Below are 27961 nucleotides of genomic sequence, written 5' to 3' on the forward strand. Positions count from 1 at the left end.
GACGGAAAACTCTTTCTAAAGCACCTGAAGAAGCAAATGAACTCCATTTAAAAGCAGCTATATTTGCACTTTTGTACCTTTAAAAAAACTAGTTAATGTAGCCCAGCTAGCTGAAGGGAAGATTTGTTTCAACTTGCACATTAAATCCAGAAGCTTTTATTTTTGAAACTTTTAAGAAAAGACTTTTATCAGACATACACAATCACAATAGCCTTACATATATTTCTAAAAAACAGAAACTACCATCCTGTGAGATAATGCATCAGAAACCCACACTGGATATTCATCTTCCAAGTAAGCAATTGTGTATACCTAATTTTATAGTCTCAGTCAAATGCTGCTAAACAAATCCAACTTTACAAAAAAGATTTTATTGAAAGGATTGAAAAATATTCGATTTCAACAATATTTAAAACAAGTTTTCAAAGCATTAACAATATGTAACAAGATTTTTCCTCTTTCAAAAATTCAGTACACTCTGCTTTATACCATACCACACCAGTTTTTAATAACTTGAACTCTCTAGTAGAGACTTATTTTTTTTAACCAATTTCCAAGCTTCCATTTTGGCCCTATGTAGACTGGAAAATGTTTACAGGTACAGTGATATTTCCAACCCTCATATTAAAAAATAAAAATAAATCAGCAAAACTCTGTTTTACTAATACAGTTTAAACTAGTTTGATTAAGCTACATCAGCAAAATAAGCTTTTACCTCCAATATAACCCAGTCTGCGTTAGAGCTTTTATCATTCAGATGTAGTTTGAACGTGTTACCCACACTTCAAGCAGTTAAATATGCAGAAAACTTGAGTGCTGATCAAACTTCACTAGCCTGCTTGCGAATTGCTGGTTTGCAGATTAAAGGCCTTGAAAAGAGACTTTGTACAATTCAATAAATTCGTAATGTATTAACGCAAGTAATTTGTGTTGCATTTTGATACAAAGCAGCTAGTACAATTATAATCAAAGGAGCTTTTCTGAAGAAAAAGCAAAGGACTTAAGCCATCATATGACTTACTTTCCTGTGGTCAGTGACTGTAGTTCTCTACTAGGCTGAGCAGTGATCCAAATAATATTGTTATCAAGCAGGAAAAGTTGTACAAGCAAAACTGCAGAAGCCTCAAAACCAGTAATCCAATTGCAGTACGTGATAAATTTAAAGACAACTCCAGCAGATCTAATTTAGAAGAAATAGGTAAATTTTGTTTACATTTCATGAACTATGCACTCTGCAAATTAAAGTTCTACAATTTATTAAATGATACTTTTACTATTATAAAAGCATAAATAAAAAGTGCTGAATATAGTTTTATCTTTACAAAAATACTAGATAGATAAGGCTCATTAATTTCACCTCACCTCCACAAAATGATTTCCACTTCCTAGTGTGCCTGGTATTCTGCTTATTTTTCACTAAACAATATATTTATTTAGCCACTATACCCTGTTCCTCTTCTCAATTATTGCATGTTTAAATAAAAGAATAGTTTCAAAGCAAAAAGTTTGATGCTTTTTTCATAGCTCAAAAAGTAAACAGCTATTTAATAACTGAATACCCCAGCTTAGAAAACCCGTAAGCAGCTTCAAAACAGTGATAAAACAATTAATGCAGATTCAAGTGAAAGATAAATCTCAAAAGCTATCTTGACATTCTCAAGATATCACAAAATTTTTCTGTTTAGACCAAAGTAAATCAATATTCTACTCTACAAAATTTACAAAATGAATATTCATTTATATTAACACTATTTCATTGGGATTTTTTTTTTTAATCATTAACTATGAGTTTGCTCCTCTTTTATGGAAAAGTGCTCTCATCTCAATTTAATAAAATTAGACAGACTAGGGCAGCATCCAAAATGGAAGAGACATTATTTAAACCATTAGAGCACAGCACGTTAGGCAGAGTTCAGAAATTAATACATTTCCCATTACCACTTTGGACCACATAAACAACATAAGACAATCATGAAAAGTTAATACAGCTTCTCACTCTACTTTCAAGGAAATCCCACCTTCTTCAGTAAGAAATTATCTCCTCCGCAATTTTATGACGCAGGCTTAAATTTAACGGATAATGTCCACTCCTTCAATGGCCAACACAGCAACACTGTGAAAATGCTGAAGTTTGGGTAGTATGACCATGAGACTGCACCACAGAGAACATAAATGTAAACATTATTCTTGGGTTTGTTTTTTTTCAGTTAAAGTACAGTACAAACCCTTTTCTTTTTCCCAAACTATTTTTTTTTTCATAAAAGCACATACAATAAAATATGTACAGAGAAGTTAGAAACATTTGAAAGCATCTTAAAAAAAGTACATATGAGACTTAGAATATCTTGAATGTGCTGAAGGCACCATTGCTACTCTACTGGGAATGTGTCCTCTCATTTATCAGCCTACCAATGCAGTATCCCTTTCTGTATTACTCAGCACCCGGAGTTGGAAGATATCTGTGGAAGTTAAGGGCATTCAGGACACTATTGTCTTCAAAAAAATAGTAGCACTATGCAATATAGTAGTAAGTTAAGTCCAGATTCTTCTTGAATACCTCAAGATTTTATTTTTTACTATATTGTCCCTAACGCTACCATTTGTTCTAGAGAATCAACAAAAATAAAATCAACACATTGATGATTCCCACCAACAGGAACTGCAGAGCTACAAACTAGCTCAGCTGTAAAAATGAAGATCACTGAAATAACCAACCCAGCACAAGCAAATGCTCGTCCATGCTAGTGGAGGATATTTACACAGTGATGACAGCTAAGGGTCAAACACCGTTCAAACAAATGGGCACTCTGTGTGCACGTGTTTGTGCATGTGTTATTTAGTTTTCACTAATTCCATCTATTCAGAAAAAACATTCTTCATGAGAACTATATATCTTATGGAGATATATATGTATACTTTTTAAACACTATTTTCATCTATTCATAAAAACAGCTGTGTTCCTTCACAGGTTTTGTCACATTTGCAAGTAAGAAAAAAGTATTTTAAGCTGTCTTGATAGGGAGGTGTTCTGGGGGAGGTGTATTTAAGCTAAAAAAAGAAGTGCTGTATTTTTTTAAAGTAATTTTTAGAGCTTTTATATGCATAGAAGTCTTAACAAATGGAATTACATATATAACAAATTAAACAGACTATTTTCATGCCTCTTTTCTACTGCCACTTTTCTATTATGTATCTACATACAGCCTACCACGTTATTGGTAAGTTGTGTTACAATCAAACCTACAGATGTGGTTGTCAATACCAATCTGAAATAACCCATTTTCAGACTGCTCATTTAAAGGAAATTCATCAAATTGCATTACAATAATCAGAGCCTCACTTCTTCCATTTCTCTTCCTGCTGGACAGGAAGTAGCACAATATTTCCAGCCATCAGCAGATCAGACTGATATAAAGTATACCGCTATATATGTGTCTGAGATGGTGACCACACACGTTAGCAAAAACTTTAAAAGCATATAAAAGGGATACTGCCACTTGTCATTCCCATGAGTCATTAGATGTAGACTCTCAAAATTCTTCTTCGACGAAGTTATTTTGCTTCTTCCGAACATTCCAGTGTAAACACTCAGCCAAGCTTTCAAACCAGTCGCTCACAGGATCTCGGAAACAGATCGAAGGAAGGGGATAGCAAGAGGTAGTGATGCTAATACTGCAACAACACAGGAATATCCCAGGTCAGTCAAGGGCAATAAACAGCAATTTATTTTTTATTTTTAAATCTTCTAATCACTAGGCAGCCTAGCACTGCATTCTTTTGCTGGTCATCACCAACTCAACACTAAAACAAAGGAAAATTTAAGCCACCACCTTGGCCTTGAAATTTCAAGTTTTAGCAATAAGCGACATCACTAAGAAGTCTAGCATATAACAAAGGACCAAATGCCAAATGTGATGCTTGAATCCCTACTAGCCTCCTGATCTGACCTATGTATTTTTCAACCTAAGAGGAAATAAAACAGTTCAAGACAGAGTGTCTGGAACAGACAGTTCATGACAGTGTCAAGACATGTCCATCTTCCTTGCCAAGCATGCAATGTTACATGCTTTTGTCTTAATACTTTGCTTTCATAGTAAGATCTAAAAGACTCATATGAGAAATAAAGCACAAACTGTGCTAAAAGTGCTTAGAGAGACGTTAGGCTTTATAAAAGCTGTTTTCTTCACTGCCAGCAACCTTTTGACAGTCCGAACAGAACAAGAAAATTGCATGGATCAGTATTTTCTACACTTCAAAGAGGTACTACGATCAAGAAAATATTTCACCTGTCTCCATGGCATATTTCCTGTCTCTTCCTTCCATCAAATGAAACCCATGCTGTATTCCTGGCATCCGGGGAGAGCATTATCTGAAAGAGAGAAAAACTAACCTTCAGGTCCCAAACCTAATTTTTCAAGGAGCAAGGAACACCTTCTCCAACCTCCCTGTGAGTAAAGAACTTACACCTCAAATTTTACTGTTGCACCAAAATTTGTAAGCTGTCCACTACAGCACTGCAGTAGCATAACACACGAGTTCCAAATATTCGTTTCATGTTTGGGATATATACATATTTTTCTATGTGGAATAAACAAAAACCCCTCTTTATACCAAGGTTATAAAAACAGAAAGACCTTCCAGCTACAGCCAGCGCATGCCTTAACCCAGTTACATGTGTTGACTCTAGCATCAATTTTGAGAAAAAATATTAAATTAATCCAGAAAAATAAATTTCTAATAAGTAATGAATCTAAATCTGTCAGAGTTAGGAAGTTTTGCTCATATTTAACATGCATTCCTGTTAAGAGGAAAGAAGTGAAATACAAATAAAATATTCAATTTATTTCATGAAACAAGAACATAAACCCCAGTGTACACTTCTTAATCCTAATCTTTCAATATACTTAGAGAGCCCTTATAGCCCTTAAGGATATTAGCTTATTATTACAAGAAGATTGAAAGCTGGAAGGGGTTCTTCCTTAACTGTGGGCATTTGTTAAAAATACCCATTAAGTCCATTTTGTATTCAGGTTTTACAGGCCACTTTTTTCTGCACAACACCATTAACAAAATTGATCAGGGAGTTACAGATAGTATTACCACTAATATACTCCAGATCTAGAATATTTGTTGTTTAGCCATGAAAGTAGAATTTTTCATTCCCTTAAACTCTACTGGTTTACATGGGCTCTAGCAGAAATGATTTAAAATTTTCTTTGCCCGAATGTAAGTGTATGTACTCCCATTTTGCAGACATTCACACAACTGCAATCCAGTAGAAAGCAGTGTAAAGTCTTCTCCTAGCGGGCGTATTATTTTAAACAAAGATACATTCTTCAAACAGACTTGATCTGGTCCTCCTACAAACAAAAGAATGCAGGATACACACGGTAAATCCTGACCTCTTCTGTTTTGGTCAGGTTCACATGGTTATTGTGAAAGTTTTTAACTTGGAAAGAGAAATAATATAAGCTAACCTTGAGTTCCACTCCAGCAGGAACAACAATAGGTCTGAAAGACAATGAGTGAGGGCAGATTGGGGTGATCATTATTGCAGGAACATTCGGATGAATCATAGAAGCTCCTGCAGCAGCTGCATACGCAGTACTACCAGTTGGTGTGGAGACGATGACTCCTGGGGAAGCAGCAAAAATTTCACTTCCTTTAACATTAGAATCAGTGCTGTTATTTAGGAAGAAGACTAACAAATAGGACTGCTAATGAAAATATAGCAAGAGAGTATATCAACTTGTATTAGATTACAATTCTTCTGTGAAGCACAAGAAGTCAGAAACTCTTCTGATCCTGGCATGGCATGTTTGTCCTATGGGCTCACATAAATGGTGTAAACTTAGAAATATGTGTAACCTAGGATTTATAACAGAGACATAAATTTGCCTATAAAGGTTAAGAATTACGGGTTAAGAGCTTCTGTATTTCATCAGTTAGATTTGAGCCCTTTAGCAAATTCCAGATATCCAAGCAAATTTCTATTGAGCTACCTCTTGCCCCTTGCTCTAAAATATCATACCCAAAGAAGCTGCCACATGCCTCCACAAGCCCGTAAACAAACAAAAAACCGTTATGTTTAAGGCTTCCTTGACAACTTATGCATTCCACAATGAAAAATCTGACCTATTCTTTACACCCTCATGTTTTCTGTCACCAGGAAACTGCAGCTTGAGATTTTGTTTCAATGTGAGAAAAAGCATTCTCCAGTACAACAGCAACAGTCTACACATGAACTGACAAGCGATTTAGCTCAAGAAAACGACTCACCATCTCCTTGCACTGTTGTTATCAGGTGTCCATCTAGAAAGACGTCTACATTGGAAAGGTAAGAAGAAGGACCACGATCCACAACAACTTCATTTAGGACCTGCCATGACATCAAATATCACCAGTCTGCTATTGCTGGTTTGGCAATTGATTAAATGACAAGCAGAAACATGTTTTCCAGATCTTTGAAAAATTCTACTGATTTGGTACCTGAGAAACTAGACTTTCTTTACTATTTCATTTCCTTAAGTGCCAGCTGAAGAGTTTTCATTTATTTATTTACAGAACGTTAAGAATTAAGAGTTATTTTCAGAAGATTGTTACTAGCAATGTGCAGGGCTTTTTTTTTTTCTCACTTATAAGGTCTTTGGGAGATCCCATTTTAAAACTACTCATTTTCAAAATAGACGGAAAATGTTAGTACGGGAAAGTACAATATTAGCACTTACGGTTGCAGAAAGAAATCAAGTGCAACATTTTCTCATTATTTAGTGTACATATTGCGCCCTATATCAATATGGATCTGTCCCACACTACTGGGACAATGTAGTAAATTAACAAAAATGGGAAACTGATAATAAAACATGTATAAAGCAAATTACAAGGCACATATTAATTCCTTTGCTTATTTTGCACTCCGACCTGATACTGCATAATTTGCTTGCCCACTTCTTTCTCTATATTCGTAGGCACCACTCCATTTTCTTCTATACCATTTTGTACTGTCATCTTCTCTCTGTGCTCTTTTACTACTTTCACTTTCAGCCTGCTTCGCAGAACAAGTGCTGCATTGCCTAGAAGTAAAATATAGGAGAAAGTACAAGAAAGTTATGCTAGTATATTAAAGAAAATTGCAATGACTAGCAGCCTGAATGAAATATCATTCATCTATTTCCCGTGCAATGTCCCCAGTTTCATTCACAAGAGAATTGTCTACATTTGGTTAAAGCTCAAAACTGAATTTTAGTAGTAATGAGCAAAAATGAAGTCAAATTTGAACCCCATCCTTCCTCCCTTTCTTTATAAAGTAAAAAGAATATTTAAGTTCTATATGGATACGATCAAGATTAGAAAACAATGTTAGGCTCAAGTGATCTACACTGAGACAAAAGCTTAGCTTGAAGAAAATGACTGCATTAGAAACACCTATTAAAAGAACTTTCTAGCAATTGAGAATTTTATACATCTTTTCAGAAATCTACTTTGGATGCAACTCAAATAACCTCCTACTGAAGGAACAAATTATTTCTTTCCTCAATTATTTCATATGCCTGACCTCTCATTATTTAATCACTGCACTTCTTAGAGGAACGGACTACCATAGACTTCATAGCTACACTCTATTCGTAAGTTTAGCTGTCCTTTAATGTACGTTTTGCATCTTCCTCTACTTGCTTGCTCCACACAGGACGAAGATATTTCTTAGCCATTTTCCTTTACACAACAGTATAGAAAGCAGCACTGAATGCGTCAATATAATGTAATACTTTAGTTTGGTATATGTTTCTTGTGACTCAATCTTATGGGACTACCTAAATGAGTTGGTTAATACGTTAACCAGTCTTGGAAAAAGCTACAGAAAATGTAACAAAAAAGAAACACCACACCTTGTCTCCTTAAATTTACCTTCTATAACCTGAGTGACTTGGGACTGAAAATTCTCAAAATTAAATGGAGTAAGAAATCCAAGGGATCCCAGATGAAAAGCCATAACTGGAGGTACACTACCCTATCAATAAAGAAAAGAATTTAAAAGCTACTGAATAAAAGCAATTCATACTTCAACTAATTGCCTGTAAATATTTTGACTATTGATGTAACTTCAACTGTTCATAATAAAAAACAAAGCTATAATTAAATTAAGCAGCTCATATATGCATTATTTTCAGAAGGTATCAGGTAAAACAGGCTTGACAAAAAAGAACAAACAAAGGACAAATGCAGCCCTTGGTAACAAAGAAGAAAATCTTCAAATACTTCAAAAAAAAAAAAAGAGGCCTTTAAGTCTATTTCCAATAAAGACCAACCTGGAAAAGTGAAGAAGCATAAAGTAAGGTCCCATCTCCTCCCAGGCATATGATAAAGTCTATCTGATTGGAGATATCATCGTAATCTAGAAGCAACATTGAAATAAAAATTTTGAATTAGTTTTTTTCAAAGGTCTTAAATTCCTAACATAAATTATGTGCAGCATGCCAACATTAACTCACGAACATAAAAAAAAACACTAACTAGGATGTGTCAACAACTGTTTGCAAGAGACATCTTAACATCACAAATTTAATTCAATGACAAAGAAAATGTTAAGACAAATATGCACTATGCCCCAATTTTACTTTCGAGAAAGTCATTACCATACCTTCTCTGAAGGTACAAAATTTCTTCTTCACTGGTCCAAAATTATCATCATTAGCTATAGCAGGGTCTTCCAAAACTTTTTTTTCTACGTACACTATCATATTGTTCACCTAAAAAAGGTAAAATGAGCTAGTTAATAACCTCTTAAAGTACTTCCCTCTGCCTATAATCTGCATTAGTTTAAAATGTATGGATACCAGTTACAGAATCTGCATCTGCATTATACAAGTCTACACATTCCACATTTAACAAAATCAGTAGCTGAAAACAGGTTAGAAGTAAAGTTTCTTGTTACAGTTTAAAAAGAATGGACTTTACTTTTTTTTTTTTACCTCGGTAAGATACACACAGAGCTCTTTAAAAGGCTGCAGCAGACTGGCATCACGTATCTTTTTAATAACAAGGACACTCTTGGGAGGTTTGTTCCATGTCAACCGCTGGCTTGCTGGATCCTGAATGTGCCTAAAGAATAGAAAAAGCACAATGTAACATAAATATTTAGGACTGTTAGATTTAAAACATCTTTTTATCAGAAAAGGTCATTATAAAAGAAACAAAAAGCATTGAGTAACTGAAAGAAATGGCAGAGGGACACTGCAATGCCCACAGATTTTCAAAAATGTTACTATGTTTCGCCTTGACAACATTCTGGCTAGTTAAGAATATATCTTATCACGTGCCAAATTAGAATAGTTTGGAATTATAATGATGCTTTTTTCCCTGCATGAAACCAAGACAAGTCTTATTATCAAGACTATTCAAAGACTTGAGAATCGCAAGAACTAAATATACATACACGACTGTTTTTGTGTTTTTCTAGGGGTAAAAATGAGTTCAGTAACAGAACTTCACGTTGTTCTGTAACACATTTAGTTGATGTAGGAATACCCAGATGTAACCTCTTTCTTCATTTGGATTCGCTTCTCAGCTCCATGATTTCACAGTTGTATTTTGTGCATTACAGACATCCCATCCTTTTCCATATGGTGCAGATATAATCCGTAAAGCAAAGCAGATTAGTATATGTGCTGAACAAGCCAAATTTACAGATTCGGATTTAGCATTTCAAGGGTTAAAATAAAACAGATGCTGATGCTGGAAATGGTATAACCAGCTCCTTTTACTTTCAAAAGGAAAGTAAAATGCTTATATTCTATATAAATACAGCCGGAACTATAGACTAATAGTCTAATACCAACAGCCTTTACTAACAAACACTGCCAACTCTCTCTCTAAATATTACATAACACAGAAGAGTACAAATATGCAGTTATATTCAGGATCACGTAGAGGCTTTCAACATCACATTTATACTTTAACTCATTGTATTTTACAATCAAAGGACCACAGAATAGAGGGAAGGTTAGAAGGGTCCCTCAATCAACTAATTGGAGTCTAGCCCAGTCCCCTGACACAGGGCTGGGGAGTTTTGAAAATGCTATACTTGGTCGAAATTATCACCCTGAATCTCAGATTACTATGAATTTGGAAGGCTTCTTCTGACTTGACAATAGCTAAAAATAAAAAACTAAAATTGAACTGATTAACGCAACTTTGTTTAGCCCTTTCAAACAGCTGCAAACAAATCAAAGTTGAAGTTTTATATGCTATTTCCAATTCAAACCGTGACTAAAGAAATGAACTTGAGTACAGAAAAGAGTTACTTTAAATAATTCCTCAAATCTAAATACTGTTAAAAGGCAAAAGTCAGCTGTAGAGAAACCACCCCCAACAATATTTCAACATGACCAGGCTACCTTGTAAAGCTGGCAGAGAACTAAAGATTGCAGCATTGCTTTTCACTTAATAAACCTAGAACTAACACAATCTTTATTCAAACCAAAAAGACAGTCGGCCCACTTCAGTCGTACTCACCAATTCCACGTAGTTCTAAATGAAAAATTATTCATCACATGCTTTAAGATCTTCATTTTTTTTCCTGAAGTCAGGCAAATGCAACAGTTCCAAAAAAAGGCTGAGGCATTTATCGCTTCCTAAGAAACTGGTACTTCAAAAGAAAACATTTTTCCCTGAAGGTTTTTCTTTTCCCCTCAGCTAAATATTTCAACCAGTCCCAATAAAATGTTGTGAGGCTTTACAGAAAATTCCCTTATATAAAGTATATTCAGAAAATATACTTCAAAAAAAATACAGCCTTCAGAAAGCAGTTTTTTCAACACTAGCATTTAAATAGACACCAAGACCTTGACTAACCGAAGCCCAAAGATAAAAACTAGGATTTTCTGTTATATCCTCTCCAGTGAAGAGAGTTTCACATTACTAGTGACAGTAGAGAAGAAAAAACACAAGCAAAAAGGATACGCTTGTTTTTAGAAGCCACAAGAAACAAGAAGTCACAAAAAAAAAAATCTTACAAGTAGTAAGAATAGTAATTTGCAATTTGATTGTCAAATAGTCCTTTTCTTTGATGACCCAAGCATGCCCTTATCTCCCCAGCTATTCTGAACGCTGTGTAAGCAGGCTTTTCCCTGGCAAGTAGCGTGTATTTAGGATTGCCTACCGCCTCTGTACTCAACTGATCTTGACACTATTATTATATTGTCCAGTGCTGGCTCAGCCCATGGGGAGGAGCATATTCATCAGGATCAGGTGGGTAAACACACAGGGCAGTATAGCAAGCCACAAACGTTAGAAGAAATGGAAAGAATAAGGAAGTTCAGACTTCTCGCATACTGCAAGATTTCTGCCACACCTGTGTAGGAAATGTTAAGGTACCACCAACTTGCTTAGAGGAAGACCACTATTATTTTAGGTATAGATTTAAGGAAATAAATATTTAATTCAAATATGTTAAGTGTAAAGTCAAAACAATAAAACAGAACTTTTAAAAAGGAGACAATATGTTTGCATGCCTGCTGAGTAGAAATGAACCCTTACTTTCACGCTAAATTTATCAGCAGACTAAAAAAAACCTTGCCTTGATGATACTCAGACAGAAAGTGCTGCAGATCAAACCACTACCTCAAACGCCTGATACCAAGAGGGACAAGGTTTTCCTCAGCTGAGATTTTGCAGTACACAGAGCAATTCCTCTGCCTTGTGTTGTCCATAAAAATTTTTGTTTTTCTCTCACAGAGAAACACTTTTCTTTGTGGAATAAAGAAAACGCTACCAATTGCTTCTCTGTACCATAATTGCTGTATGGGTGGTTGATACACACGGAGTTTACTGTCGGTTCTGTTGGAGAAGCTTTATTACCATTGCCACTGTTGACCATGAGCTAAGGATTGAAGATTATGCAAAACATGTCTAAACAAAATTTTAGTACTTAATACTATTTGCATGCCCCATCCTATTTTTTTTTTTTAAATGTGAAATGGTTCATTTTCTTTTCAAAATATATACATTGGGTTAAGAGTAAACTCCATTAGTTTAGATAGTGGATTGTGGGCCTCAGAACATCACATGAATTATTAAGGTAAAAGTAAAATTAATTCCCTTTTATGTCTGTTATCCTGAGGGAATTATTCCAACTGGCAAGACTACTAAATGTCCATACAGAGAAATACTGATTTTATCCTATCATAACACGGAGAAAACAAAAACAGTGACATTCAAATATATACTTTTTAATATGCAGATCAAGGTAACACATGTTTAATTGGTTTTACTTGAGAATCCAGTTCAGCAGTGCTGTACATTCTCTTCTCAGGCAGACTCTTCAAAGGATCAGCATGTGATATAAACTGCATGCCAATTTTTGCAATGCACACCCTAGAGCTTGGCAATCAAGCAACATAAAAGTCTCTGAACATCAGGTAAAATACAAACCATGCTGATTGGGGGATAAATAGTAGAAAAGTAAACTTATCGTCTTCCACATAGAATAAGCACAAAACCATTCATTTGGCAAGTACTTACATAATCGCTTTAGGATTTTGCAGCATACAGGCCTTTGGTCCAAATGTGGTCACTGGGCATGGTCCATGCAAGGAGCGTGTTCTCCTGGACATAAAAAGTTAAAGTAGTAAAAGAAACGTGATGACAAACTAGGTATTATTAGCTCCCCAACCACCAAAACCACATCTTTGAAAGAGTCATGTTAGGCAACGAAGGACAAAGTCCATTTCTTAAACCTACATTTGTGGTTGAGTAGCCAATATAATTTTACACATATTAGCTCACACATTTCAAAGCTAAAATTTAACTCCTGTACCTACTTCCTTGACAGTGACTTTGATTGAAACCTCACTCTCAGCTTATGCCCTCCTGACATGGCTAAACGCTAGGCTAAGCGGCAGTACTAGGCACATATTCTTGCGTTCATTTAAACTTCACTGTGCACAGAGGAAGCACCACAGCCTCTAACGAGATGGCCAAATTTTCCTCAAGCTCGTTCTGTGAACTCATTGCAAGCCTGCAAAGTTTCTATTTAGTCACAACTCTCCTTGGTACTACAAAACAAAACTGCACATTGGTCTCTCAGGGATACAAAAGAAGTAGATAAATCTCAAATTATAAAAACATAACCTTTTTCAAGGTCTCACTACTGTGCAAAGGAAAACTCCTGCATTTATGGAATCAAGTACAAATAATTCCTGTTTCAGAATTAGCCATATAATACATATTTTTAAAAAGATATTTTTTTCAAAGTTAGAATAATAAAGAATTTAAATAACTGAAGAACGCATTTTTCAACTCCTCTGTTTTGTCTTTTCTGCATTTCCTGAAGAACTACAACTTATCTGGGAGCATAGAGTTTTAGAACAGGAAATGCAGAATGATTAAGTCCAGTATAAATACACATTACACAGCTTTTTAAGGTTTTTCCTTTTTTAAGGAAAAAGTGTAAGTCTTGACAAGCAGTTAGAAAGAAATCTCACAATAGGAGGAAAAGACCTTCAGATTTTGTTGTTGCTGTTACTCTGTGTGTCTATCATAGTAACTATGTCTCAATTGTGTAAGCTTGCTTTTAAGTTTGTATCTTTGTACTTAATAAACTAACAAACAGAGGTCTTTACATTCTAAGTCATACAGAGATATGTATCTGGTACATCAGAATTCGGTTCATTTTATTAGGTACTAGTTTCGGTTACCTGCTTTTCTTTCTTTTTTTTTTTTAAATTTCCTTTTTATTGATCACATTAAAAATGGTTTCCATTTCTTTCCACCTCCCACAAAGAACACAAGGCTTTTGACTTTTCTAAAATAGGCTATTTAACAGAGTGCTTGTAAGGTTAATTTAATCCCTTGAAAAATAAATTGAAGACATCCTGGCCTGAGATTAACTTTTTTTGTTTTTTTTTTTTTCAAAATTCTTAAGAGAACAAGCAATGAAGCATTATTCAGGCAGTTTTGCCTTCTACCATTTAGTGACATGCATGAATTCCACCACATAAAGAAACAGATCACACAGCAATCTCGCAGGACATACAGCTTGCCACTTCCAAGGCAAGTGGAAACACTGATAATAGAACAGACCCTCCACACCTCACTTTCACAAAACTACTTTTAGGTTGCTTGGTAACTTCACCTCTTCCAGTCTATAGCAGACTTGCTAACAGTACTACTGCAGCCAGGAAGTGTACCTTGGCCAACCGCACAGGACTGTAAAAGGGCACGGTTTTCCAGCACTCTAAATATTTTACAACTTCCTTAAGCACTGACCCTGAATTAGAAACTCCAGCAATCACGGAGAGAAGGAAGGAATAGGAAGGTTTCAATAGTAAGGTTTCCACTTCACTAGCTGATAAATGTCAAGAAGCCTGTTTTTCTAGTAGTTTTCATGAACTACGACAGTCTTAATACTGCTAATACTTAATATTGGTGAAGTAAACCAGAATTACCATGACACTAACAGGATTTCATTACTAAGAGATCTCAAAATAAAGATTTATATCATCTTTCCTCTCTAGAATTTAAGTTTCTTTGCTTACTCCTACATAAATCTAAAAGATATGTTGACATTGAGACTTCTAAAATTCATTGCCTCCAATCTTCAAACTAAGTATTTTTGGATTACGTTGAAAAATTGCTAATTTTTCATTTATCCAATTACAGTTAATACAGACTTTGTCTTCCATGAGATGAGATTTGAAGAGTCATTTATCCTCAAACTTAAATCCCGCCCAGAACACAGGATTACTCCTAGCTCTAGGACGAGATTATCTGGAGCAAGTCAGAACTGTTCTGCCTTACCACTCCCCCCCACTACCCCCCTCAGCAAATCTGTATATGATAGAGAGTAAAACTAGCTTGCGTCACGTAACTGTTGAAATGTTACATAAAAGCTGCTAGAATTATTTAACTAAAAACAGGTGGGAAATATGCCTTTCTTGTGCTTAATTCAATTAACACAGGAACTGGTAACAAAACTATTCTTTGCTAGTAGTAAATCATTGCCACAATGCCTTTTATTGTGTATATTGTAAAGTAGCTCAGACCAGCCAGATGACTCACTTGTAACACCAAAAAAAGACACAACAAACCACAGACATCTACTAAAAAATCAGAAATAGATGACAGGTTAAAAAAAATACAATAAAATTAATTAATAGCTGCAACATCTCATTTGTTCCATGTCCAAGAAAATATTCTTGTGCAAGATTTGAATACTGATAATTAAAATTTATCTCCTACAACACATACACAGAGGTGATACCTAGCTGTTATTCAAATATTTTTTTTCCATTTATAAATCCAGGCATGGTAATATTCTTATCTGTCTGGATTAGTTACATGTGTTATAAAGTTTCTTATTTACATTAAAAGAGAAAAATGAGCAAGGACTTGTATTATTAGAGATTAATGTGTGCACAAAAAGCTCCAATTAATAATATGTATAGATTTTGGTTAAGGGTTTGTTTGTTTTTTCAACTTGGCCTTTGCTAAGAATGAGCAGCATTGCACTGGAAGTTATACATCTTTTACAAAGATATACTTGCCCATTCAAAGCAGATAGGCATCTACTTCAATTTGAATGCTGCACAGCAAACCTGAGATCGCTTTCAGTCTGACGTTCTGCAAAATGCCTCATGACAATTTTACACTAATTTGAGGACAGCCAGTTAATAAATGTAGAGCATCTTAATGAAAAAATACTGTAAACAATTACCCTAACTTCTCAGTTCTAAAGATTTAAGCGGAGAAGTAAAACCACACCAGTTTCACAGCAGGCTTTTAGTGTAAAGACTTACCTGTTGACTCTGGTACAGAGCATAGCAGCTAGAGCAGCACAGTCAGAGCACAGCCCTTTGCGAACATTTTCCAAAAACATTAAAGTATACTGACTGAACTACGTATGCAAAACAAGTATTTCCAAGTATTAGCCTCTTTAGATGAAAGCCTTTTATTATACCTCTCTTCACCATAAAGCTTCCCCTGGGATCTTCAGGTCTCACCCACATATGCTCTGCTTTGCAACAGCAATTCTACCAGCAAAGTTGTAACTCTGGAGGAGAATTTCACCTGTTGAGCAATGCCTCTGTGATTCTGTCCATGCCTCTCAGCCTTATGCAGGATCACAATATAAGGAGGTTCTGCTACGCTTCCCACAAGATCTAGACACGCTGCTACCACGGCATGCTATTTGATATTTACAGTGGGTCCAAAGATCACAAAACTGAAAGATCTGTCCAAGTCGCCCACGTGACAAGAGCCTTGAGTCTAGATTCGGAACTTGGCTCAAAGAAAAGATGGGCGTTTCTCACTGTTGTGATACCTATTTTGTGCTGCGTCATCTTACCTTAACCATAATTCTCATACACGTTTTTGATGCACGGCACAACAGCTCCAGCTAGAGCAGTTATAAAAGCTCACAGAAGTCACTCTAGTGTTCATGGATTATTTTTGAGACTACAAACACTGCAGATATCTGCTTTGACAGCCATGCCATTTTGATCACAGGTCTGTTCCTAGTTTAGTCCCCACCTTTAAATTTCTGATTTCATTTTAGGCTAACAACCCTTTAAAGTACATTTTAAATCCCTTAAAAAGCAAGCGGTTGAGCAAGAGGCAAAACTCTGCCAACTAGTCAAAGATCAGGAACTACAAACAAAACTGTTCCTTTGCTGTGACTTGAGCAACTATCAGGCTATAAATTAACATCACTCCGTAAAGATGCATTTGCATTTTATTTCTGGAAGGTACTTAAAACTTCTGAAGCTGGGTTGAAATATGACGTACTTAAGTATTCAAAGTTCAAGTCTATCCCAAGACCCTGGAAGTCAAGTGTTTAGGCACAAGGGGTTCCTCAAATTTCAAACCATTTTGTGTTTACCTGTTTACAGGCAATGACCTTCTAAGCTCCCATATTTAAAAAAAAATCCTTCACCTGGAAATGTACCCATACTTTCTTAACTAAGTTTCTCTACTAAGAGAGAATTTCAATACATAACACTACAGATAGCAGTTTCATGTTCAGTCTGTCTTCAAAAAAGGATTTCTTATGTTTCCTTTAGCCATTTCTAAACATAAACACTTCCTTGAATCCAGACTGATGTACTGACTTCAGACAGCATTCAAATGGAAAGCTTTAAGACAACACATTAGCCATTTGCTTTAAGAAGTCATACATGCACATGCAGAATGTTGCTGAAACACATCTACAAAAAAAGCAGTTTAACATCTACCAAGAAATACTGAACCAGAAGCAAGTTGTGAGAACCAACCGGAACCTACTCACATGAATGCCAATTTAGAGATGACCACACACACGGCTACTTCAGAAATTCAAATCCTCTTCACAGCATGGACCACAACAGGATGGCTCTCTAATCATCTCCCACCCCATTTACTACCACAAAAGGGTTTTGTTGTTCTTTCTATTCATTATCAGGTAACACAGCTCTAAGACTATGGTTATTTAAAAAGAGGAGCAAAAACTAAAACCTAGATAATTGTATTTTTCTTCTTCTTATTATTATTATTTTTTTTTTAAATAGCAGAGCAGGAAGAAACAAGAGCCATACCTGAATTCTTTGGTGCTTCCAAGGGCTGGAGAAGCAGACAGGCTTCGTGACTTAGCTCGTCCCCGGCTAGTACTGCTCCACTCCTCATCATCGTGACACGCTGAGCAATGATATGCAGAATCTGCGCCCACATCAGCCTTACCGGTGCACAGTTTTTCTTGATTCACCTCCATACTGGAAGTGGAAGAACCTCAGAGAGGGAGAAATTTAATTCCTGCAGAAAAATATGAGGGGAAAGGGGATAGAAAAGGGAGAGAAGAAAAATCTCAGTATTAGCGAGCATCACACACTGAGTTGACACAATTTGGTAGACACTTCTCAAAAGCATCTGGGCAACTGAGAAGTTCTTCAAGGTCATCAGAAGACACTGGAAAGAAAAAAGAGCAGAATTAAAACTCATATGTTCCCAGATTTACAGCAGTTTCCATTTGAAGCTGTTGAACACCGTTAGTTCAAGACCAGTGCGTCTCCAGTTATATCCAGCAAAAATAAATTTATTTTAGAGACTGAAGAGGAAAAAGAGCTGAACTATTTGCCAGTAATCAAGAACTTGGGGATATCTATAGAGTCATCTACTAAGTGATACATACATCAAACAAAACCAGGATAAGCTACAATAGAAAAAATGTCAAAGTGAAAAGAAAATACAATAGTGACAATCTTAATAAACTTCAGTTCTCAACTAAAAGGAGATTAAAACCAAGCCGAGAAGAGACAAAAGACAAGTCAGAGTTCTGACTGAAGTGAACTGAAATTCTCGAATCATTTGCGACAAACTGAAGAGATGGTCCAAACAAACAAGATGAAATAAGGACAAATGTGAAGTATTTCACTTCCACTAATAATCAGCACAAATGTAAGATAACAAACAGCTGGCTAGAAAGCAATTTTGCAGGAGTAAAAGAGAAATAATTTAAATATCCATTCTTCCCAAAAATAAAAGAAAACTCACATTTAAATTTGCATCATTATTTGAACTGAATAGAAGCCTTGTCACAAAACTAGAAAGCAACTTTCAGTGTGTAAAGAAACACTAAACTGTACACAAGCAGTATCTGAAATAATGAAGTCTAGAGGAACAGTACATTCCTCAGATGATTTCGACACAGAAGAAAATGTTGGCTCATTAAATTTTTGCAGATGTTTCTAAAACAGCTTTTAGCACATTGGCTGGGCCTCTTACTGTATCCTGTACAGAATAGATCGGGACATTATTGTAACTGTTAAAACAGACTTGGGGGCTTGGAAAATACTCATGGAATAATGGTATTTGGCTGTACAGTTAAGAGGATAACAAATCTCAGTAATTTTACAAGTACTACACTTCACAGCATCTCAACTTTTAGATAACAAAATATTGACAAAATGTAGTAATTTATAAGGAATACTGGTTCATTAGACAGAACCGCCACCTAACCATGTTAGAATCTATTTTTGCTCTTACTGTACACATTATGCCTACGCTAAAAAAACATCACTACAAAGAGGTACAATTAGAGTCAACCATTATTAATTGATAAGATCCTGTGCTAGTAAAGATATCAATGCTTAGTTGTTGGTTACTCATTGCTTAGTATTACCTGTGACCATGACTCAGGAAATACTCGTTTCAACACATTTTTGACAGCTGAAATTAGAAGAATGTAGCTTCATTTTTTAGAAAACTTTAAGCTTAAAATAATCTTTTACCAGTTGATTCATGTGAATAATTCTCTCTGATCATGCAAGCGCATCCGTAAAATACTGCAAAATCTGACTCAGCAGAAGTTAGTTTTATTAGATTTTAATTTGTATTACCTGTAATGACAGCCTCATCAAGTTTCAGGAATACATCCCTGGCTGTTGTTTCTGAACCAGGTACAGAAAACAGGTTGCTTAGATATCTAAGTTTCAGAAAAGAAGTGACTTTATCAGATATTTAGCATCTGTGCGCACATGAGGAAAGTTCTTACAGTGTTTGTTCTTGAAATCATAATCTCAAACTAGCTCACTGTCTGTAATCTCTGAAATAACAAGTCTCAAATGAGCATTTTATTTATATTTTTCCCCTGCAGGCTAACTGGATTCTGAATGGTTTTCCCAATCAAATATAGGAAGAATCCAAAATTTTAAGTTCTGAATTTTAATAAAGAGCACTTTATCCATTAGGTTTACGAAAAAGCCATAAAGGAGGTTAGAAAACTTGACACTAATTTACCATCTGTTTGTAGATATTCAAACGTGCAATGTACTTATCATCATTTCTGGCCTATAAATTAACATATCCAAAAAAAAAAAAAAGCACAATAATTTATACTTCTAAATCTAGGGATCATTCTTTATAACCAGAAATCATAACAAGTAGATTACTCTTGCATTTGACGCATCTATGTCACTGGGTCTGAACAGGCTTCTCGAGCCAGCAGCAGTGAGCAGTCTCTTATCATCCCTTAACTTATTCTCAGAGACACACTCCTCAAAGATATTCATATATCCCTTTATATATATCCCCCCTGCACATCCATGCTCAAAAGTCACAATTTTTAGTTATTTCTTAAAAAACTGTACTAAAGATAGACACACAAAAATTTGACAGCCCAGGACGTGGCACCCATCCTATTCCATAGCATCATCATTAACTAAGAAGTGCAGAGAAAAATAATTTATATCAGAAGTAATAAATGAGGTGTGCTTCCAAGTGACTTTGAGAAATCTTGATCTGACAGATGCTGTCAGCGAAGAAAATCAGATTAGCACAAAACTGGAATAAAGACATTGCGCAGATCTACTACTAAATACAGCCTAAGAACTTGATATTCCTCCCTTGTAATGCTTTCCAATTCAGGATGTTTTAACTACAGCTTACACCATGTACTGTTTAATTAACGTCCCCTCACAAGACCTTTATTAAATAAGCAGACCTGACATAAGGACAAAACTATCACTGAACAGCTCCCAGGATTGGATCCAAAAACTTGAAGCACAAATCAACAAACGAGTGAAAAGGCTGCTCTGGTCTAAGTCACATCCAAAATTAAGAAAAACAGAAAAAGAAAAGATTTAGAAGCATAGCATTACAGAACGAATGACAACTGAGAGAGATTTAACACTTGAACAATAGAAATCCTGTTACGATGACACGAAGTAGCAAGTTGAGTCACCTTGGACCTAAATAAATAAATATATTATTGTAGCCTATCCCATCTTCAGCTTCTCCATGGTTACAAATGAACACTCCCATGAACCAAAACTTGACACAGGTTTTGTCAAACCACCTCTGTATGGAAGGAAGTGCTACCATAACAGCCCACGAGTTAAACTATTATTAAGGAATCACACTCCAGGCCTACACTAAGAATTCTAGCTATAAAAGAAGCTTGAAACAATTCTACTAAGCCTTCATACATATGTAAACCACATCCTGGTAGCCTAGAGTCATATGCACTCATCTTAAAATGCAATATTCACCACTGTTAGATCACACTGAATATAGCATAAGAATCATGCTCTTCTGATGCACAGAGCTACACAAGGCGCATAAGGCTGCAAATCATCCAGAAATTTAAACCATTCTTTGCATGAGATTGCTTGTCAGCTACTGTTTTGTAACAAAGTTTTCCTCTGTGAAATGCATTACCCTAAATCCTCACAATGAGGGGATTACTGCAGGTTCCGTCCCAACCAAATACACTACTTTTAACATGCCTTTGAGACTGTAGCAATTCTACTAATTTCTTAGAAACTGCATTAGCCCGCTGAAACTCTTAGTTCTGTAACATGTTATCAACTCTAGTATTACAGCAGAGACAACAATGTTGTATCCAAAAACTGGTATCAGCTGCCCTGCTGCTACAGACCCCTCTGTGCTTAATCACTTAATTCTGTAGTGGTTTGTATTATTATTACATTTTACTGAACAAAGCACTCCAATAGAGCTTACGTGCACATGACTCCATCCCCATGGCACTAAACCTCCTCTCACCTAGAAAACTACAAAAAGAAGGAACATCTGCATGGGATAGACAAGGTTTTTTTCTTTAAGTTTAGAACTTCATATCCTAGACGCTATCCTGTGTGTGCGGAAAAATCTTCATATCCTAGACACTATCCTGTGTGAAGAAAGATCTTCATATCCTAGACACTATCCTGCATGTGAGGAAAAATCTTCGTATTCTAGACACTATCCTGTGTGTGAGGAAAAATCTTCGTATCCTGGACGCTACGCTGCGTAAAGAAAGATCTTCATATCCTGGACACTATTCTCTGTCTGAAGAAAAACATGAATAATATTCCGCACTGAAATCCAGCTGCCTGGAAGCAGTTGAAATCCAGTGGCATCTTTTTGATTACATTCTACCAAAAAAAAAAAAAAAAGAAAAAAAAGAAAACCACCACACCACAGATAGCATGACCATCACGTGTTAAACACCCAGGGAAAACAAGCCCATTCTTTAACCCTTCCCCTCCAGAAACACCAGCACACAGCCTCCCTCTGACAGCGGCGAGGCTCGGTCTCCCCGCCGGGAGGTGGCGGCCCCCTCAGCTCGCCTCAGCCCCCCGGGCAGCCGCGTCCCCGCACCGCTCGCCCTCCCGCCGGCCCGGCCACCCCTCAGCGCTCCCTGCCCGGCTCCCCACTCACCGCGGCTCCCTCAGAGGCCGGCCGGCCGCCCGCGGCGGCTGTGGCGGTGGTTATGGCGCTGGCGCTGGCTGTGGTGGCTGTGGCGGTTCCAGGGCAGGGAGCGGGGCCGGCGGCCCCTGCGCGCCTCCATCGTCCCGTCCCCGCCCAGCGCCTGCGCCGGCCCGGCCACGGCTGCGCATGAGCGGTGCGGCCCAGGGGCAAGTGTAATTAACCGGAGTCGATTTAATTAAGGTGGAGCCGGGCCGGTTGGGCCGTTCCTGCAGCTCAGCGGCCCGGCTGAGGGTTTTGTGCCAGCCAGCGGGGTAGCTGTTGGTTTGTGTGGAGACGGGCCCGCGCACAAGTTGTTTTCACTAAGCTATAGAGCGCCTGCTTGTTGTTTGCAATTAGGAGTTAGCCGTAATTACGGTTAGTCCCCAGCTAAAGGCAAAAAAGAGCCCAGACCAAATGTCATGACACACAGACAGGAGCTGTGGAACAGCTGCTGTGACCAGGCGCGGGTTCCCCGAGCAGCCGCGGTGCCCTCGGAGGACACCAGCAGCGCACGGCGAAGCGTTACACAGCTGTGGCTGCCTGACGGCCAGCCTTGGCAGGCAGCTCCAAGCTCAATGCACACACGCAGCCCTCGGAGCCCTAACACACCTCCTCGCTCCCGGGGCAGGCCTGAGGACAGGCACAGACTTGTGCACCCAGCTGGCCCTGGTCGCTTCGTGCCACACCTCGCACTCCTGCTGCCCTGGCTGTGGCTTGCATGCGTTGTGCTCACACCCCCCTGCCATACATCAGCAGTCGTGGACGTGGACATTCATCTTTCCTTCGGTAACTCATCTCAACAAGAGACAGAAGCTCTTAAAATACAGGAAACTGTTTTTCATTCTGTCCTTCTGAAACTAATTTTTTAGCGCTCCTTCACGGTTGGCAAAGAATTAGGTTTTCTAACATCCAGATTGCATTTTCTACCCATACAAGAGGTCATGTACTAGATTGTATATCAGGACAAACCTATAGAGTTCCCAAGTTACACAATTTGAGAATGTGTTAATTTTGGCTTTTTTCCTCTTCATGTATAAATATAGATTTTCAGGAAAGTGCGGAGTCGCAAAGAAGTGACAGTCAGTAAATGAAGAAGCAAACCTGAAAAGAGGGAAGTAGTTGCTACATAAGGGGAAACACCATAGGAAATGTTATATCATTATTTTTATTATTATTTTTTTAAGTAAAGCTATTGTTCTGAGTCAAACTTTTGCTTTATTCCTCCTTCCAGGCCATACTAACAGCCCAGTCTGCAAGAAGTTAATGAGACAATACACAGTTCTATGAAGTCAGTTATAGCTTGGAGACTCACAAGTCTTTCAGGTACTTAAAAGGGATGTTCAAACTGCAAAGGGACAACAGAACATGGCATCAGGAAGGAACATAGCACTAAGTTACACAAAGTCAAGGCATTTATCTCAAAAATTGCAGTAAAACATGTTTCAGCAGGAGCCACGCTTGGACACAGTGCCTTTGTTAACTATGCCTGTCCATACCCAAATACCATCTACAAAAGCTGACCAAAGAGCAAATTTTCATTTGAGTTGGCTCTGGGGGGTGGGGAATTTTTCCAAATCCGTAAAGATGAAAGATAGAAGCACCACTAGAACCGTTTCTAAAAAGAATACATATTGGCTGTTATAAAACAAACATTTCAAGGTGGCAATTTTTTTCTAAGCACAGTTACATCATACAGGCGTGTAACATTTTGCAACAGGCATGAACTCTGGACTTGATGAACACTTATCCTCATTAACTGATGGAGATCAGATAAGAGTGTAATCAGCTGAGCCTATCCTATTTATAAAAGAGCTACAGTTACAATAGCAGCTCCGAGCTGCCCAGGTTCAGCAGTGATCTTGGCAGCTCTACTTGCTCATCTGGATGCATGTAACAGAGAGACTGGTAACACCTCTTCCCTTCTATACAGATTGATGTGCCATGAGAAATAGAAGTCTTACATCACTTTTGAGCGTGTGCTCACTAAAGAGCATAATCAGAACAACATAGCTCATTAACCAGGTTGTGCTTCTTTTCTCCCAGAGAAAACACTAGGGAAGACTGAATCAAGTGAAACTGAATAAAACAAACATTCACAGTAACACTGAGAAATAAGCATAAAAACATCATGCTTTATTATTTTTTTTCTCTACTAGGGCTTTCAGTTCTGTGAAATAAATTTGCCTTTAGATTAACAGAAGAGGTAAGTTAACAAAAATGCTATTGCTTGCCCAATTCATTGCACAGAAGACTGGTGCCAGATATGGAGATGCTCTGCTCTGTCTCCATCTACAACTCAAACCTACTTTCAGCAAAAGGTGTTTCCACTGAACAGGAAAAAATTAACAAATTGTCTTCAGCGACACCTAAGAGGGTTGAAGAACATAGTTCTTACCTCTTGAACCTCATTTCAAACTGTCTCAAATGATTCAGAATTCCTTAGAAATCATGAGAAATAAAAATGTACCAAGTTTAAATTCTGATGAAAACAGTGTCATGAGTGTGACAAATAAGCTATTATCAATGTGCCAAACTACAGAGCTACTGACATAAGGACAGAGTAATGCACGCCACAGCATTGCATTCATTATTCAGGCTGATTACAAATACCTCCAATAGTTACGTAAATGTCTTCATCCCCATTTTAAAGACTGGAAATTAGATTAATTGACTTGCAGAAGGGTTCTGTGCCATAGCTGAGATAAGCAATCAGGAATGTTGGCATGGAGCCCCACGCTCAGTCCACTTGACAATACAAACCGTCTTTGATAATGCAAGGATAGCACTGAGAGCTGCTGGCAGCCAGTAAAGAAAACTTAGGTAACAGAGAGTGGAGAGAAGCAGGAGAAATCTAACATGCAAAGAATATTGCAAAGGGGAAACGTGCAAATTCTTTGAGCGAGTGAAAGGCCAAAAATTTAGCCCCATTATACAAAAGAGCTAGCTAAAAAAACATACCAGATTGTTCTAAGTGCATTGGCTCCATTTAACAAAGACTACAGCTTTCATAAAGTCTCTGAAGAAATTTTAGCAATGTTAAGACAACCTTATTCAGTAGAAAATGTTCTTAAAGGAGTTTAAGGAGAAATTCTGATGAGTGAATAGAAGTAATATAAAGCCACACTTCAGATGGCCTGCTAGCCATGTGACACGACTTAGGGATAAGACTTGCAAAAAGCACTAGGCTGGATAGCCTGATTACCTCGTTGGACTTGATTATCTGGGATCCACAAGGATGAGACCAGTGACCACATTTTCACGTTTTTGGACAAAACATGTGGCTAAATGTAAATTTCAAGCTCATACAATTCAATTTAACATCCTATACTCAATACAATCTAGATTCATGCTAAATTATGGGACAAAAATGGGTTTGTACCACTGATCTGCTCCTGTTAGTGTACAAGACCAACAGCCACTCACACTTCTGGATCTTCCTTTGGAAGTTGAGAGTCCTAAGCAAATTCTAAACATCTCCCCATTTTTCAGTTTCACTGCTGACAGGCTTCAGTGTTGGAATGAAAACACTGAGAGGATTCAGCTTCAGAAAGTTCTCCTGCCCCAAAGAGTACAGTGATTATGGCAGAGAGCAGCTGAACTGAGTAAGTCTGTAACTAAAGGCAGTTTCTTTTTCGGAAACACATGTTCACAGCTGGTTGATTCAGTCCATGGCTTTGGACTGCCCCTAAAATTTCTAACCACTATTGAGCTGTCACAGTGTTGAGCAACATCCACAACTGAGGATTTTTACTAAGTATGATCAGTAAAGACGACTGTCCCATCTTGATGAACAATGATTTGGCTTGAACTATACTTGGCATCTGATTTATGCCTCAGCTGGAAGTCATCAATCCTGAGGAAGTTTCAGCAAGTGAAAAGTACTTATTTTGTCTCATCACTAGTAAGGACTATCCCAAGCAAAGATCTCTCCCACCTCCATATCGTTCTCTATACGAAAATAAATGTAAACAATTATGCAAATATATCTTATTCTTTATGAAAATAGACACCTGGGACTTACCTCCTATCTCACAGCAGGATACAGGAGAGAACTGTGGTGAAGGGCTTGGGCTACAACTTGGGGTGTTTTGGGAGGTGCTCCTGTCTCTCCCTGTGTGACTCATGCAGTCTGTTTTTCTGCCTCCAAAGTAGAGATAAAACCAATTACTTCCCTCTTTTTCAATCTTCTCAAGACTGTTGTCTCAATGATACAGGAAATACCTCTTTGCACGCGCCTGAGAAGTGCACAGTCCATATTTTAAAGATTTCCAGTTGCTACCCTAATACAAATATGAATTAAAAAAAAAACAGGTCTATTTATTACACCATACTTCACTGTTCATAGGAGACCTGGTAAAGGCAAGCACGCTGCTGCAGCACTGAATTTCAAGCTAAGTCAATAGTTAAATGTGAAATCCAGGGGAATCCAGTTTTCTGCAGGATCTCTCCAAAGTCAAACGCCACTTAAATGTTTACTAGGCTAGACTTCACACTGACAAGGTCAGCACTGTCTGCAATTCAAAGTGGAAAGACTAAAGGGAACTCTAGGGAAAAACTCTTCTAGGTTTGCCATTAAATACCTTTACCCTGACTGCCTGGGGAGGTCTAGGAAATTGCAGTTCCTACCTGCCCCCAAACCACCAGTGCATCCAATGTTTATGAAAGAATACAGGAGACAACTCCTAATCCAGGAATTGGAGTATTTCAAGGAAACTGGCTTGTTTGTCTCACCTAGACTACCCTCAAAACACTTCCCATCACCATAACAAACAGTTGAAATATTAGAAGTCCAATTTCAGCTACTAGCTGGCTTTTGAGAGTCAAGTACGCACATTGTTCTTGGTCCTTTACTTGTCAGGAGCTAACCAAGTCAAACAGATAAGATAAACACCTTATTGTAATAGTGGAAGAAGTAGGTTCACAAGCTTTCATAATGCCCAAACTTTGAAAACAGTCTGAGAAGCAGTAGCAGAAAAACAGAATAAGAGGGTTCCTCTATGTTCAGTTCCTCTTTGTTGTCATGTGTTATCAGTCATGGTGACATCTGGAGACCATTATGCAACTGTGGATATAGCAAGAGGCTTGAGTTACAAATGACACGGAAAGTAAAATGGCCAAACCCTGTTCTTGTCACTATCAAGGGTCAACAGGTGAAAGCACTACCATTGCAGGCTGTTGTCTAGGTGCTGTACATACATGAAATTCTGTTATTTTTCTAAAGAGAATGTAACTGAAACGTTCTGACTTAGGTTTAAGTAACCTCAACAAAATCTGATACTTACTGTATTGAGCTGGTATGAGATAAAATATTCATATAATGCGCTGCAAACATGGACATTCATTACTGCAATGCAGCTGATGCTTCTTAACTCCGTATGATTTAAAACTAAAATTTCTGGTTTGAAAGTCACTACAGACCCAATTTGCAGCTTGGCCATTAAGAAACGTTTTCTTGTAGCCCAGGGACACTGCAATTCTAACCCCAAGAGTTTTGTTGTTAAGTCCACAGACAGCAAAGTCATGGATATCTTACTATATGGCTCTAAAATCCTTGAAAGTAAGCACTGCTTTGTAGTGGCTGGCTTATCATAGCACTTACAAAGGGCATTCTTGTAGTAAACACTGCCTCTTTTCTCCTTTAAATGGTCTCTTGATTTAAAAGATTACTCTTCCTCATTTTTTTTCTTGTAACTGAAGTTCTTTGTTCCCTTGACCTCCAGGTTTGAACTGTTTTGAACTGTCCTTT

At 37.4% G+C, this 27961-nt stretch overlaps 1 protein-coding gene across 4 annotated transcripts; it reads right to left on the reverse strand.

Moving 5' to 3' along the window:
- Nucleotides 1-351: 351 nt before the first annotated feature.
- Nucleotides 352-26256, reverse strand: NADK (NAD kinase). 4 transcript variants are annotated; one of them, XM_066982229.1, is made up of 13 exons: nucleotides 22186-22338; nucleotides 19365-19450; nucleotides 17568-17781; nucleotides 12520-12603; nucleotides 8970-9099; nucleotides 8639-8747; nucleotides 8307-8392; nucleotides 7906-8008; nucleotides 6922-7073; nucleotides 6280-6379; nucleotides 5478-5635; nucleotides 4287-4369; nucleotides 352-3672 (listed from the first exon to the last, which is right to left on the reverse strand). In XM_066982229.1, the coding sequence occupies exons 3-13, from the start codon at nucleotides 17738-17740 to the stop codon at nucleotides 3531-3533; spliced, it is 1320 nt and encodes a 439-aa protein (XP_066838330.1). In that variant the 5' UTR covers nucleotides 17741-17781; nucleotides 19365-19450; nucleotides 22186-22338; the 3' UTR covers nucleotides 352-3530. The 4 variants fall into 4 exon arrangements, with proteins under 4 accessions (XP_066838330.1, XP_013050254.3, XP_047923489.2 ...); XM_013194800.3 differs by lacking the exons at nucleotides 19365-19450; nucleotides 22186-22338 and adding an exon at nucleotides 26237-26256; XM_048067532.2 differs by lacking the exon at nucleotides 19365-19450 and having other exon boundaries at nucleotides 22186-22342.
- Nucleotides 26257-27961: the final 1705 nt, after the last annotated feature.

Source organism: Anser cygnoides, chromosome 23 (genome assembly GCF_040182565.1).
Source record: "Anser cygnoides isolate HZ-2024a breed goose chromosome 23, Taihu_goose_T2T_genome, whole genome shotgun sequence".
Classification (NCBI taxonomy): Eukaryota; Metazoa; Chordata; class Aves; order Anseriformes; family Anatidae; genus Anser; species Anser cygnoides.

Coding starts and splice junctions, on each gene's coding strand:
- NADK (XM_013194800.3), bottom strand. CDS start 17,740: ATGGAGGTGAATCAAGAAAAACTGTGCACCGGTAAGGCTGATGTGGGC. Junction 6,380..6,921: donor AGCAAATTATGCAGTATCAG/GTCGGAGTGCAA, acceptor ATGTCATGGCAG/GTCCTAAATGAAGTTGTTGT. Junction 5,636..6,279: donor AACAACAGTGCAAGGAGATG/GTGAGTCGTTTT, acceptor CTGCTTCCCCAG/GAGTCATCGTCTCCACACCA.